Here is a 13,463-nt window from a genome sequence, read left to right on the forward strand (position 1 = left end):
TTTGGAAGGCTGATAATCCTTGCGGTTGATTCTCGCAAGCCATAGATTTCTCCTTTGTATGCTGAGTTTGTTTGCTCGCCTTCGTGCTCCCGTACAGTGGGAATTCCATAAAAGCTCCGCTTGACTTCATCATCTGACCTATTACGACAGCCGTGAATACAACAAGTGTGCACCATTGCTAGCTTTAAATAGTAGTAATGTAACTATAAATGTAAATAATATATAAATGAATGTAACTTGCGCGCTACAATGTGTGCTCAGTGACCCGTACGGTAAGCTAGCCCTCCAAGATGGCCGCCACCAGGGAATCCCCGACTCTGTGACGTCATGTGAAAACTATCTATACACAGTAACTAACCTCCTGAGTGCTAATACACAGTAACTAATATACTGCATGCTAATACACAGTAACGACCTTCCTGAGTGCTAATACACAGTAACTAATATACTGCATGATAATACACAGTAACTAACCTCCTGAGTGCTAATACACAGTAACTAATATACTGCATGCTAATACACAGTAACTAATATACTGTGAGCTAATACACAGTAACTAATATACTGCATGCTAATACACAGTAACTAATATACTGCGTGCTAATACACAGTAACTAATATACTGAGTGCTAATACACAGTAACTAATACTGCATGCTAATACACAGTAACTAACCTCCTGAGTGCTAATACACAGTAACTAATATACTGCATGCTAATACACAGTAACTAACCTCCTGAGTGCTAATACACAGTAACTAATATACTGCATGCTAATACACAGTAACTAATATACTGCGTGCTAATACACAGTAACTAATACTGCATGCTAATACACAGTAACTAACCTCCTGAGTGCTAATACACAGTAACTAATATACTGCATGCTAATACACAGTAACTAATGTACTGAGTGCTAATACACAGTAACTAACCTCCTGAGTGCTAATACACAGTAACTAATATACTGAGTGCTAATACACAGTAACTAATACTGCATGCTAATACACAGTAACTAACCTTCTGAGTGCTAATACACAGTAACTAATATACTGCATGCTAATACACAGTAACTAATATACTGCATGCTAATACACTAACTAATATACTGCGTGCTAATACACAGTAACTAATGGACTGTACGCTAACATACATAGCTATCACACAACGGGGACCACCTGGGGAGGGTAAGTGCAATTTTAGTGATTTACAGGGTACGCGTTAACGTTAATCATGTCTCCATTAGCCTGCTTAATGTACAGTTTGAAATTGCAAACTGAAAAACGAGTAATGGAAACATGAATTTTGAAAACAACTCTCAAATATCACTGAGGTTTTTAGCTTGCATGACGTGGTTTTTCAGACCATTGGATAAAGTGATATTTTGCAAAATTAAAATGGAAATACATTTTTCACAGTTGAATCACATGACATGACAAAGTACAATGGACATGAAGTACCTTTCAGAAAATAGAGTACTCTCTCAGAGCTATCGCGAGAGAAGGAAACCCAGCGTTAATCACATAACATCACTCAATGGAAACACAGACCATTCACTATTGTTTTTATTTTTTTTTTATATCGCTCCTATTTTGTGCAAAACTGCAATGGAAACCTGGCTTGTACCACCATCATCCCTCCCACCAGAGATGCTGTATGGAAGAAAACAAACCACTTCAAAAATCCTGAATAGAAATCGATGTGAAAAGTCCGTAACACCAAAGATGGCGGTTGTATGCACATGTCCCGCCCCTTCTCCCAGCAAGCCAATCAGGAAGCAGATTAAACCAGTTGTGTTGCTGCACTGATTCAAGCACACAGTTGCACATGTGCAGTAGAATTATAACCCACAGGGGGAAAAAGCTTAAAAAATTATTTTAGGGAAAAGTCACCAAACCTTTAAGCATTATTTTTAATCAGTTTTAACTGGTGACTCTACACTCACCGGCCACTTTAAGAGGAACTTGTTGTTGATTCTAAGATTCCTGTTCTTGGCTGCAGGGGTGGAACCCAATGTACTTTTCTGCTGTTGCATGCTGAGATGCTTTTCTGCTCACCACGGCTGTAAAGAGTGATTATATGAGTTGCTATATTTTTCCTTCCTGGTAGTTTGAACCAATCTGTCCATTTCCCTCTGACCCTCTCTTATCAACAAGGTGTTTGTTTCCACCCACAGAACTGTCGCTCTCTCACTCAGTGTTTTTTGTTTTCTGCACCATTCTGTGTAAACTCTAGAGACTGTTGTGTGTGAAAACCCCAGGAGATCAGCAGCTTCTGAAATACTCAAACCAGTCCATCTGGATCAAACCAACACCCAGACCACAGTGAGAGAAAGTCACACTTCACTGTGAGATCACAGTTTTTCCCGTTCTGATGCTTGAACATTGTAAACATTAACTGAAGCTCTTGATTTGTATCTGTACGATTTGATGCATCGTGCTGCTGTCGAGGGATCGGCTGATTACAGAACTGCAGATAAACAGACAGCAGGTGGATGGATGGGTGTTCCTAATAAAATGTCCGGTGGTGTATACATGCAGTTTTTATGTCCCAGTGGACATTGAAAGTGCTGTTATTGTTATCTTCACATTTATTTAGACAGGGGCCTGATCTTGTTAACCTGGGCATGCTACCAAAATGGCTGCTGAGTGGTGAGACTCGCCTATAAGGACTTTGCTCCCACTTAGCATGCCCAATGCTCTCTTGGACTCCTAGCATGATTGGAACTTGCGATAAGGTGAACGATATTCAATCCATATTTGCGAAATAATATTCAACTGTGAAAATATAATTGTCCTCTAAGATAATCTCCTCTTAATCTAAACAGTCACGAGGCTTCATGGGATGCTGCGTTATACCAACCATGTGTACATACGATGTGTGTTGGCGTGTGAAAGCTCTAACTTTGACTCTTTTAGAACATGATTTAGGACACAAGGCCCCGTTTCAGAAAAGAAGTCGCCTTTATTGCTGATATATTAAAGTCTGGATGTCCATCGCACTCATACTCTTTAAGAAAGGAAAGGGAATTTTTTTAATACAGCATTTATTTACAGCTTCTATACATGTGACAGTCACTAACACAGGACAGAAGGGGACATGTTCAGCCATGTCTATCTGCTGCTTCCACTCCTCTTCGGACAAAAATGCACATATTAAAACATGGCACGCCACCCTTGGTGAAGAAGAAGAAGAACGAGAAGAATAAGAAGTAGAAGTATAGTGAAAAAGCGTAGGTCTTTGGGAATTGCTTCCATTGAAAAGACATAGTTTATTCTAGATCTAGAAGAGCTTTTTTTTCTACCATGTGGCATGGCAGCCTGGTTTAAAACAATCAGACAAACAAACAAACAAACAAACAAACAAAATGCACATCTGAAGCGAGAGAAAGAAAATACTGCAGCATGACAATTCTTTGTGTCTCCTAATTGAAATGAGTACTAGGGGAAAAAAGAACAATGGAAAATTTGAGCATGATGGCTGTATTTCTAACAGTACACGCTGAACACTACTGCTATACAGGTAATAAAAGTTGAGTGCACCTAGTATATCAGCTCTTTTTCTTGGTACTGTGGAGCAAATGAACCTTTCGCTGCCCGCTCAGCAGGCCCGCCTTGTCAATTTAGAAAAGTCCCAAAGATCCAAAGAGGGGCCAGGAGTGGATCTTCTTTATATGAACCAAAAAAAATAAAAAATCTGAATAGATAGAACCGCATTCTTTTGAAGCAAAGGACTATGTATATGTGCACTTGATTATCCTAAGTGGCCATGGCTTTTTCGTTAGCCAATAATACCTCTATAATTATTTAATTATGCTCTTCCACTTAACACAAGGTTCTAGTAGTGCTATAGGGATGAATAGGAGAAAAAAATGAGGAACAAAGCCTGATACGTGTTTAGCTATTTCTTTTCGTAACATGTAATGCGCAAGATACTTGATGTTGTTACTGTTTATTACTCGATTATGTGAGATTAGTGCCAAGTATTGCCTGTTGTGTGCCATTTTCAGTATACTCAGAACACATTTGGAGTCATCCGAGTTATGACATTGAAATTTGAGTTACACACTTGAGGTGTTTTGGAAAGGGGGGAGGGGACGGGACAAGAACAGTGATCAGGCACTCTGATTGGACCCCTTATTTCTTCCTGTAGTTGCCCAGCTGAACAGCGGAGCGGTCAAAGACGCAACGGAAGGTCATGGGTTGGACCTCCCAGTAAGGCACGGGGTTGCTGAACAGACTAATGCCAGAATACATGGCCTTCTTGGTGTTGAAGCTGGGAGGGCAGAAGTCTTCTGTTCCCACAGAGGCTATCTTGTTGGCGTGAAGATAGATCACCTACCAGTACAAGAGACCACACAGGTTTACCAGCTACTCTCAAGAAGAGCAGTGTAATAAGGATGTTCATGTTTGTATTGGAGAACATGTATCTTATGAAAGTCAATGCTCACCTGGATGTACTTGTGGTCAGAAAGCCCAGCAGGCACACTGGTTAGAGCATTGTGGTCCAGATGGAGCTCCCTCAAGTGTGGTACCTTGGCCAGAGTCCCATTCTCCACAACACTGATCTCATTACTGCTCAGGCCAAGCCTACACACACACACACACACACACACACACACACACACACGCGCGCACACACAGGATGGATAAGATGCATGTCAATCACCAGAGCTCATGCACATGCACTCATTCACACCTAGGTCCAATATAGCAGGTATTTGGGAGGTGGGAGGAAACCAGAGAACCCAGAGGAAACCCAAGCTGACATGCAAACTTACTGCAAGCTCAGGATCAAACCAGGAATCCTGGATATTCTTAGCATGATATATTCTTTTAATTATGGCATGTATTGGTGTAGCTAAATACTATGAGCTGGACTAGTGGTTAGTGTGTCCACCTCTCGACCGGGAGGTTGTGAGTTCTACTCGTGGTCGGGTCATACCAAAGACCATCATAAAAATGGTACCTACTACCATCTGACAAGGTATGCTGCAATACAGATGCAAGTGGGGAGTCAAACTCTCACGGTTACCAGAGGACCTGCTCCCCCACTGTAACACTAGCTGTATAGGCGAGAGGCCAAGGGCTATAGAAGTGGAGATTGGCAACACCCAATGCGCCTAAGGGCCTGGTTAGTACTGGGATGGGAGACTGTCTGGGAAGACCAGGTCCTGGCATGGGAAGGACTTTGATTTGTAGCAAAATAATGCTACCCTCAACCTCATTCAGTACCATAAAGAAAATCTTTTGGCTCCTTTAGTTTTTCAAATAAAAGCTGTCCATTCTGACCATTCTGTCTTGGAAGGAGATTCAAGTTAGCACATGAATAGGTTCTTAAGGTTCTTACTTGGCCAGGTGCTTGAGACCTTTCAGGCTGTCGGCAGTGACCTTGGTAATCTTGTTCCCATCCAGGTGGAGCTCTGACAGCGAGATGGGCAGACCTGCAAGGATTGGTATGCAGGATAAAGAAATGAACAGTAATGTTAAGTACAGTTTAGTCATCAGTTCAAATTATAGGATGAGGAATAACAGGAATCGGAAATGGGGATACAGTCGTGTATGATGAATGATCTCCTGAGTGACCCTTTTGTCTGGAATAGCCAATTTAGCTGAACTCTTCTACATAACTACAAACATTACTGCAGTCTGACACTAGCCAAAAATAATCGACAGAATTCTACCCCCTAAAATCCCTGAAACCTGCAGTGTGGATTCCTGACCTTTGGGAATGCTGGTAATGTTGGTGTCAGCGATACGGATATAGGAAACCCTCTTCAGATCCTTGAAAGCATCTGCGTCCACACCGGAACTGGTCAAGGGGTTGGAGCCAAGCTCTGAAAGGTCAGAATTATTGTTTTACTCATTATTTAAGCATAATTGCATGCCACAAGATAACAGTACACTCTTTCCCGTGATGTCTTTGATATGCAAAAGTGAAATGGCTGGAAATTTATTTGCATTTATAAGCCAATTGGCTGATTTGTGCAGGTGCGTCGAACACAGAGGGCAGCGGCACTGTGGCCGTAGCTGTGCTGGAAGAGTCCTCTTACACACGGCTGAGCAAGTCCAAATGGAAAATGGGTTTTTATTCTGTTCAGCTGAATAAATGCATATGAATGAGAAGTGGAAGTGTTCTGCACTGTAATGGAAAACCATGAAGTGTGTAATTATATGTAAGAGAGCATACAGGCACTGGAACACACACAATCACTCAGAAAAACTCAGAAGAGAACTCAGGAAAAACTCCATGATGTGAGGTTGTGTTAGGTTTTCATTATGCCACATGCAGCATGACTTGTCAGCGCCACTCTTTAAAGGAATTTGGATAGTTACAGGCTATTAACTGACAACAAGCTGAAAAGGGACAAGGTGGAGAAAGAAGGATTGTAGATTTACCCATCTAATTATTTCTAGATTTAGCTCTTCATACACCGAGGAAAAAAGTTCCTTCAAATGTTCTTTGGTTAATTCTTTGATTAGGGATTTTAACTTTCTTCAGCAGAGCTACCCTTGATGAAAGGAAAACCTTCTACTGTAGGGCTCTACACAAAACCATTACAGTGCACTCTCAGAAAATAAAGTACATTATTATACCTTTAGGGGTACAGTGGTGTGTCACTGGGGCAGTACCCTCTAAGGTACTTATTTGTACCCTTTATATACTGCTTGGGACCATGTACCTTTTGGGCCCCAAAAAGTTCCACATATTGCCCTTTTCCACTACCCTTTTTCAGCTCACTTCAGCTCACTTCAGCCTGACACGGCTCGCGTTTCGACTACCTCAGAGCAGCACGACTCAGCTCACTTCAGCCCTACTCAGCACCCAAAACTCGCACGGTTTTGGAGTGGGGCTGAAGCGAGCCAAACCGAGCTGAGTGGGGCTAGGGGGGTGAGGAGACACTCCCCTGTGCACTGATTGGTGAGGAGGAGTGTCCTCACATGCCCACACACGCCCCGCGAGCATGCTGGGATCTGTAAACACCGTAAACCCGGAAGAAGAAGAATTACAAATTACGAGAATTTCTGAAGCCTTATGCGCCTCGCCTCATCTATACGTTCTTGCCAGTATCTGTTGGCGTTGTCGGTGACAACAAGCCACAGCACCAAGACCAGCAACACTAACGACTCCATGTCCTCCATGTTTATTGTTTACTATCTGGGTTGTGAGACTACCGCTTAAAAGGTCACTGATGTCACTGTTTGCGCCGCCTAACGACAACACGTGACGTCCACCTACTTTCGCTAACTCCACCCAATGTGTCCACCCACTTCCAGCCAGCACGGTTCAGCGTGGTTGTAGTCGAAATGCAACTCCAACAGCCCCACTCAGCTCGACTCAGCCCAACTCAGCACGGCACGGCTCAGCCCAACTCAGCTGCGCTGGTAGTGGAAAAGCGGCAATAGTTACCTTGAGGTCCAATAATGAGTCTAGGGGGTACATTAGTCTAGATTTTACCTTGGGGGACAGAAATGGACTTCTACTGTACCCCTATTTCTGACAGTGTGGTGCTGGTTGAAAGGAAATCACTCTTACCCCATTCACACACACTAAAAACCATATATTTATACTACTACACTGTAATGGTGTCATGTTGGAATTGGAGCAAGACAGCAAAGTCAAAACATTAATCTATCCCCTGATGACCTTGTAACACTTATGGGATTCTTTTGCCATGATTCCAGTGGGAATAGGAACCAGCGGAATAACGTGTTCTGACCAGTCATGACATTGCCAACATACGCCATGACATAAATGATGACATAGTAATATTGCGATGGAACTACTCATACCACCTCAATGTAAAGCAACTGTTAGTAAACTCAAAACAACAAACAAAGAAAACACCAGCAGATATGGCTGGAAATTGGAGCGACACCAAATCAAAGATCTGTTGGCTGCTCATACGGAAGATGAAACTGCTCATCAGATATCTGGTATTATATCCCTCATCAAAAAATTCCTATGCAAGGATTGGCCAAGGATGGCTCACATGACATAAAACAGTTCCACCATCATTGACGCAATGTATCTCGTGACACCAAGAATAAAATAAAAATGGATATGGTGTAAGTCAGTCATGGTAGATCCTGGATATTCCATGAACTGATGTCACAATTTCAAGCTCTATGGCTGACTCGAGTCACAGCTGTGGCTCCGTGAGCATTTCTGTGTGTGTAGATCTATGTATCATGATCATGCCTAGCGAGGCAGGTGATAGCATGGTACATTGCACATGCGCAAGTCGAAGGTTGCACCGATGTAAGCAACAGACATGGCTGCCTCTAGTGAGTTTATGCCGAGATTCAAGCTTAAAACTTTTAGTTTGGAATTTTTTTGATGAGGGATATAAATCAAATATACCATGCATTGAGAGACACCAGGAACTATGGAGTCTCTTCAGTGACTGACATCGTACTGCGCCCCTCACAAAATAGTGCTTTGCCAGTCACCTCAGAGAATCCATAATTTCTACCGGAGCCTCTCAGTGCATGGTTAATTTGATTACTTTTCATGATGCTGCGGTATTTCTAACTAGCTCATGTCTCTGCTTGGGCTTTTCACAACAATATCGACTTGCCACCTTGTGATTTATACATCGTCTGGTCTCGCATGTCTTACACATTTCACAGAGGTTTGTGTTCTGTAGCATTCCGTTAAATACAGTCAGATGGGAATACATGATATCTGTTAAACTGTAGGTGCTAAAGAAGGCAACTGGACTTGCTTGAAATTCTTGAAGATGTTTCACCTCTCATCCAAAAGGCTTCTTCAGTTCTGTCTGACTAGTGGGGAGTTTCAGGTATTTATCCTCTAGATTAGATTAGATTAGATTAGATTAGATTAGATTAGATTAGATTAGATTAGATTAGATTAGATTAGATTAGATTAGATTAGATTAGATAAAACTTTATTGATCCCTTTGGGAGGGTTCCCTCAGGGAAATTAATTTGGTCTCTAGTAGACCAAAAGCAAACCTAAGGAGAGTCATTGAGGTCACATGGCTCATTGACCCACTCAGTCATCCTGTACAGTGGTGCTTGAAAGTTTGTGAACCCTTTAGAATTTTCTATATTTCTGCATAAATATGACCTAAAACATCATCAGATTTTCACACAAGTCCTAAAAGTAGATAATGAGAACCCAGTTAAACAAATGAGACAAAAATATTATACTTGGTCATTTATTTATTGAGGAAAATGATCCAATATTACATATCTGTGAGTGGCAAAAGTATGTGAACCTCTAGGATTAGCAGTTAATTTGAAGGTGAAATTAGAGGCAGGTGTTTTCAATCAATGGGATGACAATCAGGTGTGAGTGGGCACCCTGTTTTATTTAAAGAACAGGGATCTATCAAAGTCTGATCTTCACAACACATGTTTGTGGAAGTGTATCATGGCACGAACAAAGGAGATTTCTGAGGACCTCAGAAAAAGCGTTGTTGATGCTCATCAGGCTGGAAAAGGTTACAAAACCATCTCTAAAGAGTTTGGACTCCACCAATCTACAGTCAGAGAGATTGTGTACAAATGGAGGAAATTCAAGACCATTGTTACCCTCCCCAGGAGTGGTTGACCCGCAAAGATCACTCCAAGAGCAAGGCGTGTAATAGTCGTCGAGGTCACAAAAGACCCCAGGGTAACTTCTAAGCAACTGAAGGCCTCTTTCACATTGGCTAATGTTAATGTTCATGAGTCCACCATCAGGAGAACACTGAACAACAATGGTGTGCATGGCAGGGTTGCAAGGGGAAAGCTACTGCTCTCAAAAAAAAACATTGCTGCTCATCTGCAGTTTGCAAAAGATCATGTGGACAAGCCAGAAGGTTATTGGAAAAATGTTTTGTGGACGGATGAGACCGAAATAGAACTTTTTGGTTTAGATGAGAAGTGTTATGTTTGGAGAAAGGAAAGCACTGCATTCTAGCATAAGAACCTTATCCCATCTGTGAAACATGATGGTGGCAGTATCATGGTTTGGGCCTGTTTTGCTGCATCTGAGCCAGGACGGCTTGCCATCATTGATGGAACAATGAATTCTGAATTATACCAGCGAATTCTAAAGGAAAATGTCAGGACATCTGTCCATGAACTGAATCTCAAGAGAAGGTGGATCATGCAGCAAGACAACAACCCTAAGCACACAAGTTGTTCTACCAAAGAATGGTTAAAGAGGGATAAAGTTAATGTTTTGGAATGGCCAAGTCAAAGTCCTGACCTTAATCCAATGGAAATGTTGTGGAAGGACCTGAAGTGAGCAGTTCATGTGAGGAAACCCACCAACATCCCAGAGTTGAAGCTGTTCTGTATGGAGGAACGGGCTAAAATTCCTCCAAGCCGGTGTGCAGGACTGATCAACAGTTACCACAAACATTTAGCTGCAGTTATTGCTGCACAAGGGGGTCACACCAGATACTGAAAGCAAAGGTTCACATACTTTTGTCACTCACAGATATGTAATATTGGATCATTTTCCTCAATAAATAAATGACCAAGTATAATATTTTTGTCTCATTTGTTTAACTGGGTTCTCTTTATCAACTTTTAGGACTTGTGTGAAAATCTGATGATGTTTTAGGTCATATTTATGCAGAAATATAGAAAATTCTAAAGGATTCACAAACTTTCAAGCACCACTGTAGGTGTTAGGGTCACTGTTGCCTTCTTTAGCACCTACAGTTTATGATGACCTCGATGACTGAGAACCTTCACCGGTATGATATCTGTTACTCTTCCATTATGGAAAACTGAGTGGGAATGAACATTTGTTATCTATTCCATATTGTGGGGTCCCTTTTAAGGGTTCCCCCAAAGAACAAACTGACAAAAGAAGAGTTTCTGATTAAAAGGTTTTTCTAAGGAGCTGTTTCATGTAACAGATTCTTATTTCATCATTTAAAAAGTTAAAGGATTATTAACATACCAGTGGTGCTTCTTGTTGTACAGTTCTACATTGAACTATTAAAGTTTCCAAAGAACCTGAAAGGTGCTAGATTCAGCCCTATGCAGCTTCAGCAAATAAAGTGCTAAAACCCAGACATTAAACTGATGCTTTCGTACAGAAGAACATGTAACCCTGACTTCCTGTCTTACCCATGACAATGACGTTAACCATGCCAGTGAAGGAGGCCTTCTTGATTTTGGTGATCTGATTCTCATGGATGCGCAGCTCCTGGACGCTCTTGGGCATGTTGTTGGGAATGTCCTTCAGCATGTTCTTGGACAGGTAAAGCCTCTGAAGGCTGACCAGAGGAGCAAAGGCCTTGGCATGGATGATGGTGATCTTGTTATTTACCAGGATAAGAGCCTGTAAGAGCCAAGAAGAAGAAGAAGAAGAAGAAGAGAATTTTAAGTATTGCATGTTGTAAATGTTGGTTTTCAATGGCATTAATATAATTTGAAATGAACTGAGAAGAACATTTTAATGAAATACAGCTGTGTAATTTACATTATCACTTTGTCTGAAATTTTGGGTTGAGTAAGATAAGATCAGCATGGTAAGTGTGTTCAGGACACTTTCAAACACTTGAAATGGTCCTTAAGTTGTGTGTTAGTCCTTTGGGTATCCAAAGTCACTGAATGATGGCAATCAAAGCTGTACTTTATGAAAATAGAAGAGGAGGAGCTATAGCATCTTCCAATCTGATAAACCATCTTAAACATAAAACCTAGCATGAGGAGCTCATTGCTACTATCACAAGGAAACAACCAAATGGTAGATAGGCAAGGAAAAGTCTACACTAAATGAGTGCAAATAACAGCTCTTATCCAGTATACAGTATTGCTCTTGATGATCAGCTGCCATTGGCCATTCACAATGAGGAACACTGATTGAAAACCAATGAAAGCAAAAAATGTATTTTACTTACAACTGTATACAAGCATTTTTCCAAAGTGTAACAAACCCTGCTCTTTTCCACTGCAACAATACTCGAGCCAAAGTAAACTAGAAGGGCATTCAGTCGAGTGCATACCTCCACCAAGCCACATATTACAATATTCAGATGTTAACTATGTTTACATACATACCCAGACTTGCCTCAAAATGTAAGCAATTGTTCCTTGGCCCATGAACCACCTTTCCTCCAAATTTTACCAAAATCTGTTCACTAATTTTTGAGTTACATTGTGAAAAGCCAAAAAAATCCTGGATTCGCATACATATTTGGATCCTGGATCTGCATACATATCCAGATTTGTAACAAAACTAACCAATTGCTCCTTGGCCCATGGACCACCTTTCCACGAAGTTTCATCAAAATGTTTGAGTTATGTTGGGAAAAGTAAAAAAATAAAATAAAAAAAAATCCTGGATTTGCATGCATATCCAGATTTTCATCAAAACCTAATCAATTGTTGTTTGGCCCATGGGACACCTTTTTTCCAAATTTTACCAAAATCTGTTCACTAGTTTTTCAGTTATGTTGGGAAAAGCATAAATAAATAAATAAATTTTAAAAATCTTGGATTTGCATACATATCTGGATCCTGGATCTGCATACATATCCGGATTTGTAACAAAATCTAATCAATTGTTCCATGGCCCATGGACCACCTTTCCACCAAATTTCATCAAAATCTGTTCACTAGTTTTTGTGTTACATTGGGAAAAGAAAAAAAACTGGATCTGCATATATATCTGGATTTGCATCAAAATCTAACCAACTGTTCCTTGGCCCATGGCCCCCATGGCTCACCTTTGCTCAAAATAGAATTAAGATCTGTTCACCAATTTTTGAGTTATGTTGGAAACAGACAAACAAACAAGAGGTGAAAACATAACTTCCTCCCAAAAAGTTGGCGGAGGTAACAATGTAACTACTGAATGCGCTTAATTTAAAATCCACTCACTAACATTATAAAGAACAAACCTCACAGCTGGAGTGCATCAACATGTGCTTTTCATGGCCACTCTTTAAACCAGGGAAACATAATCAAATCTAACAGACGTTCCTGATTACTTGCTAATTACACTGCCCATTTCGGTATCAGTATCAGTGTTAGTATGTACAAGTGAACTCAGTCTGAAATATATCAAATCGGTATATTCCTCCCAAGAACTGTCATCAATTCTAATAGTCTACCTCTTTAAAACAAGCAATTAAACATTTGTTGAAAATTCAGCATTGTGGATTGTTCTCCTATTGTTTTCTTGGTATCGTGTTTGAATCCGAATGGACCCAGACATTGTTATAATATTTCTACCAAATATAGTGTGGAAGATCTCTCCCTCTCTCCACCCATGTCTGACTTTCATCCAGATCGACAGAAATGCTGGGAATGTGTTACTTCTCACAGGGAAAGTAATGTAGCGTGGGTCCATGACAGCATTCTGTAGTTATTGTGCTTAAAGGTGCACCTGATTTCCATAAGTGAGCAGTTTCTTGTCCTGCACCTGGACCCACTGCATTGTGTTAGAGCTGACAACCAAGTGTAAGGGAAAGATCTGAAAAATAAGCTC

The 13,463-nt window shown here is 40.9% G+C and overlaps 1 protein-coding gene across 1 annotated transcript in view; it reads right to left on the minus strand.

Moving 5' to 3' along the window:
* Positions 1–2,943: 2,943 nt before the first annotated feature.
* dcn (decorin) overlaps positions 2,944–13,463 on the minus strand; it is a 39,730-nt gene continuing 29,210 nt past the window's right edge. The window contains exons 4-8 of the mRNA XM_060903460.1: positions 11,096–11,309; positions 5,722–5,835; positions 5,349–5,442; positions 4,450–4,588; positions 2,944–4,336 (exon numbers count right to left, since the gene is read on the minus strand). Coding sequence (XP_060759443.1) covers positions 4,136–4,336; positions 4,450–4,588; positions 5,349–5,442; positions 5,722–5,835; positions 11,096–11,309 — 762 coding nt within the window. The 3' untranslated portion in view covers positions 2,944–4,135. The remainder of the gene's footprint in view (positions 4,337–4,449; positions 4,589–5,348; positions 5,443–5,721; positions 5,836–11,095; positions 11,310–13,463) is intronic.

This window comes from Neoarius graeffei, chromosome 21, assembly GCF_027579695.1.
Source record: "Neoarius graeffei isolate fNeoGra1 chromosome 21, fNeoGra1.pri, whole genome shotgun sequence".
NCBI classification, from domain to species: domain Eukaryota; kingdom Metazoa; phylum Chordata; class Actinopteri; order Siluriformes; family Ariidae; genus Neoarius; species Neoarius graeffei.